The sequence below is a fragment of the Schistocerca nitens genome, chromosome 2 (genome assembly GCF_023898315.1).
Source record: "Schistocerca nitens isolate TAMUIC-IGC-003100 chromosome 2, iqSchNite1.1, whole genome shotgun sequence".
Classification (NCBI taxonomy): Eukaryota; Metazoa; Arthropoda; class Insecta; order Orthoptera; family Acrididae; genus Schistocerca; species Schistocerca nitens.
The window spans coordinates 911,070,430-911,073,750 of NC_064615.1; the positions used below are offsets into that span (position 1 = coordinate 911,070,430).

The 3,321-nt window shown below is 50.5% G+C and overlaps 1 protein-coding gene across 1 annotated transcript; it reads right to left on the reverse strand.

Moving 5' to 3' along the window:
• Nucleotides 1-1,091: 1,091 nt before the first annotated feature.
• On the reverse strand, nt 1,092-1,715 carry LOC126235443 (uncharacterized). The gene has a single exon (XM_049944165.1). The coding sequence runs from the start codon at nt 1,713-1,715 to the stop codon at nt 1,092-1,094; it is 624 nt and encodes a 207-aa protein (XP_049800122.1).
• Nucleotides 1,716-3,321: the final 1,606 nt, after the last annotated feature.

A 3,321-nucleotide genomic window follows, 5' to 3' on the forward strand; every position in this document is an offset into this window, starting at 1 on the left:
TTAGCACGTAGATAGTCGAAGAGTGGTTCAAATGATTCAAATGGCTCTGAGCACTATGGGACTTAACATCTATGGTCATCAGTCCCCTAGAACTCAGAACTACGTAAACCTGACTAACCTAAGGACATCACACACATCCATGCCCGAGGCGGGATTCGAACCTGCGACCGTAGCTGCCACGCGGTTCCAGACTGAAGCGCCTAGAACCGCTCGGCCACCCTGGCCGTTTCGAAGAGTGGCATTCAACATTTAAGGAATGTAATCAATGCAATATTTAGATCATTTAACATAGCTGAACAAAAGCGTCTAGATTTACAAGCTGAGTCCGACTAAATTAGTCAAGCTTTCGACATCCATCTCCGTCTGCATCAGGAGTATAAAACAGTGACAACAGGGCTGGCATGGTGTTCCGATTATACAGGCAGGACAGCAACGTCTGTAACTCTCCAGAGAGAGGGCAGATGTGGCGCATGCGCGGAAGATGAGTTGGGTAGCTCGTCGCAGTTTGCCACGGGATCAGTGATGTTAGGTAGCACGAAGATCTGGCAACACTTCGAATAAAACGCTTTAGTTTTTGATGGATGACTTCACCACCGTCATCAGGAGTAGAAAGAGCTCAGTGTTGACGCCGGCGCCTCGCGCCCCCTGACGTCACTGATACTGTGCCAGACAGGCGCCCAACTCGTCTTCCGCTCATGCATCACTACGACCCTCTCTGGAAGATTCGAGGCGTTGCTATGCTTGAGCTTTTGATGGATGACTTCACCGCCGTCGACAGGAGTAAAAAGTTGCGATTTTTGACGCCAGCGCCTCGCACCCCCTGACGTCACTGATACTGCGGCAGACAGGCGCCCAACTCGTCTTCCGCTCATGCATCACTACGGCCCTCTCTGAAAGATTCGAGACGTTGCTATGGCGCCCATATAAGTGAAACACCGTACCAGCGCCACCGTTCGGCGACTTTTTTCTCATTTTTATGATGGCGGAGACAGCCGTCGGAAGCTCGAGTGTTTTATGCGAAGTGGCATGACTTATAAACCGAGAAGACTTTGTTCAGGCCTGCCGTCAAGAAAGCTCCGACAACACAGTGATCACAACGTAGCGATTTGTCCCAGAATAACCAGATAGGTGACGGTGGCACTGAGGACGGTTACCAGCAGGCGGCGGTCGACCGTGAGGAAGCCGGCGGCGGTGAAGGCGAGGCGAGGCGTGGCGGCCACCTGGCTCTGCAGCGCCGCCAGTTCCGCAGCCCCGGCGTGGCTTTCCACCGCCAGCGTCATCGCCGCGGACCGCTGCACCAGCACGAGCGCGCCCTCCGCCCGGTCACAGGTCGCCGAGCAGCACACTGCCAGAACCGACAGCCGCACGGCGTTCAGCGAGACCCAGAACAGCGACAGCCACACCGAGCGGTTGATGACGGAGGCGTGCGTCCGCTTCGGAACCGTACACAGCACCAGGAGTCCGTAGGAGCTGTAGATGCCGCCCCAGAAGGCGTTCGCCACCGTCAGAGCCACGGTGGTGCCGAGGTGCCGCTGCAGCAGCTCTGCCGCCCGGTGGAGAGCAGCGTGTGCGTGGCGGATCTGACGCAGCTCCACCCGACGGTCGTCCCACCGGATGCGATCCAGCAGCAGTTGGGAAAGGCGAGGACCTCCCCGCCCCGCTATGGCGACCGTGATACAGTTGTTCAACTCTCCGAACCTGACCCACACCTCCATGACTAGTACCACGACGTAGAATGTGACGAGGTTGTCTAGAAATCCAAAAACTGCGTGGAGAAACCTCAATACCACCGCTAACCACTGTGTGCTTGGACATATGTAACCGAGAAGTGCCACATATTCGCTCAGTACCAGAAGCAAAAACACACAAGTGAATGCTGCTCCTAGTACCTTCCTCCTCTTCACCTCTCCTTGCCCAACACATTTATCGAAGTAATCTAAAGCCACGAGGAAAAGTCTCAAATCTTTCAGCCTATATACAGTACTATCGACGAGAATCCACACCACTTTGGAGTAATGTACCAGCCTCACAGATATATCTATAAATATTACGATAATAGACCAATGACTATAAAGATGTAGCATACTATATATGTCCAAAACAGCGGTAACAATAACGATAAGCAACCAAGGATTTGAAGCTGACTTAGCACGTTTACACAATCTGGAAGATACTCGTCTGCATGCCTTACAGCGGTTTCTACATCTCATGGGCATTAACCCGACCGACTGCCACAAGAAACATAGTGGTTCCACCACAAGACGAAGACATCTGTCGGTCATTATGAGAAAAGAGCCGCTGCGGAACAATTTCTAGCCGAGATGGACTTCACTTCCGTGGAAACGAGTAAAAAAATGATCTAATACGGCAACAATTGAACTACAGCTACTCTCTCAGTCGTCGTCGTCCGCGGACCGAGGAAAAGCATCTGTGATCAACCACCAGAGCAACACGCCCATTTAAAGCCGATGGAGCAGATGGGAGTTACTACTAATGCGGCGGGATCCTAGAGCACTCAACTTAATTGAACTCATTCCATTCACGATATTGACTCTCTATACACCAACCGCTTGTTTAAAAAGCGTCTCCTTTCATCGTTCAATGTTATACTGTCAAACAACATTGTTATGGTAATACGAGTAACTGTTCGTATGTTTGGAGAACATTAACTAAGTGGGTGGACTGTAAAGGAAGACGAAAAACTTAATCATGAGTGAAAGCTAAGTTGCCGAGAACATCTTCACGGAAAACAGTCATCTTTTAGCTATGCCAGTAGCTAACGATCACCAACAGGCTACCTACCTCTCGTCGGAATACGTAAGTGGTAATACACTACTGGCCATTAAAATTGCTACACGAAGAAGAAATGCAGATGATAAACGGGTATTCATTGGACAGATATATTATACTAGAACTGACATGTGATTACATTTTCACGCAATTTGGGTGCATAGATCCTGAGAAATCAGTACCCAGAACAACCACCTCTGGCCTTAATAACAGCCTTGATACGCCTGGGCATTGAGTCATACAGAGCTTGGATGGCGTGTACAGGTACAGCTGCCCATGCAGCTTCTACACGACACCACATTTCATCAAGAGTATTGCATGGCGTATTGTGACGAGCCAGTTGCTCTGCCACCATTGACCAGACGTTTTCAGTTGGTGAGAGATCTGGAGAATGTGTTGGCCAGGGCAGTAGTCGAACATTTTCTGTATCCAGAAAGGTCTGTACAGGACCTGCTACATGCGGTCGTGCATTATCCTGCAGCAAAGTAGGGTTTCGACTGGATCGAATGAAGGTTAGAGCCACGGGTCGTA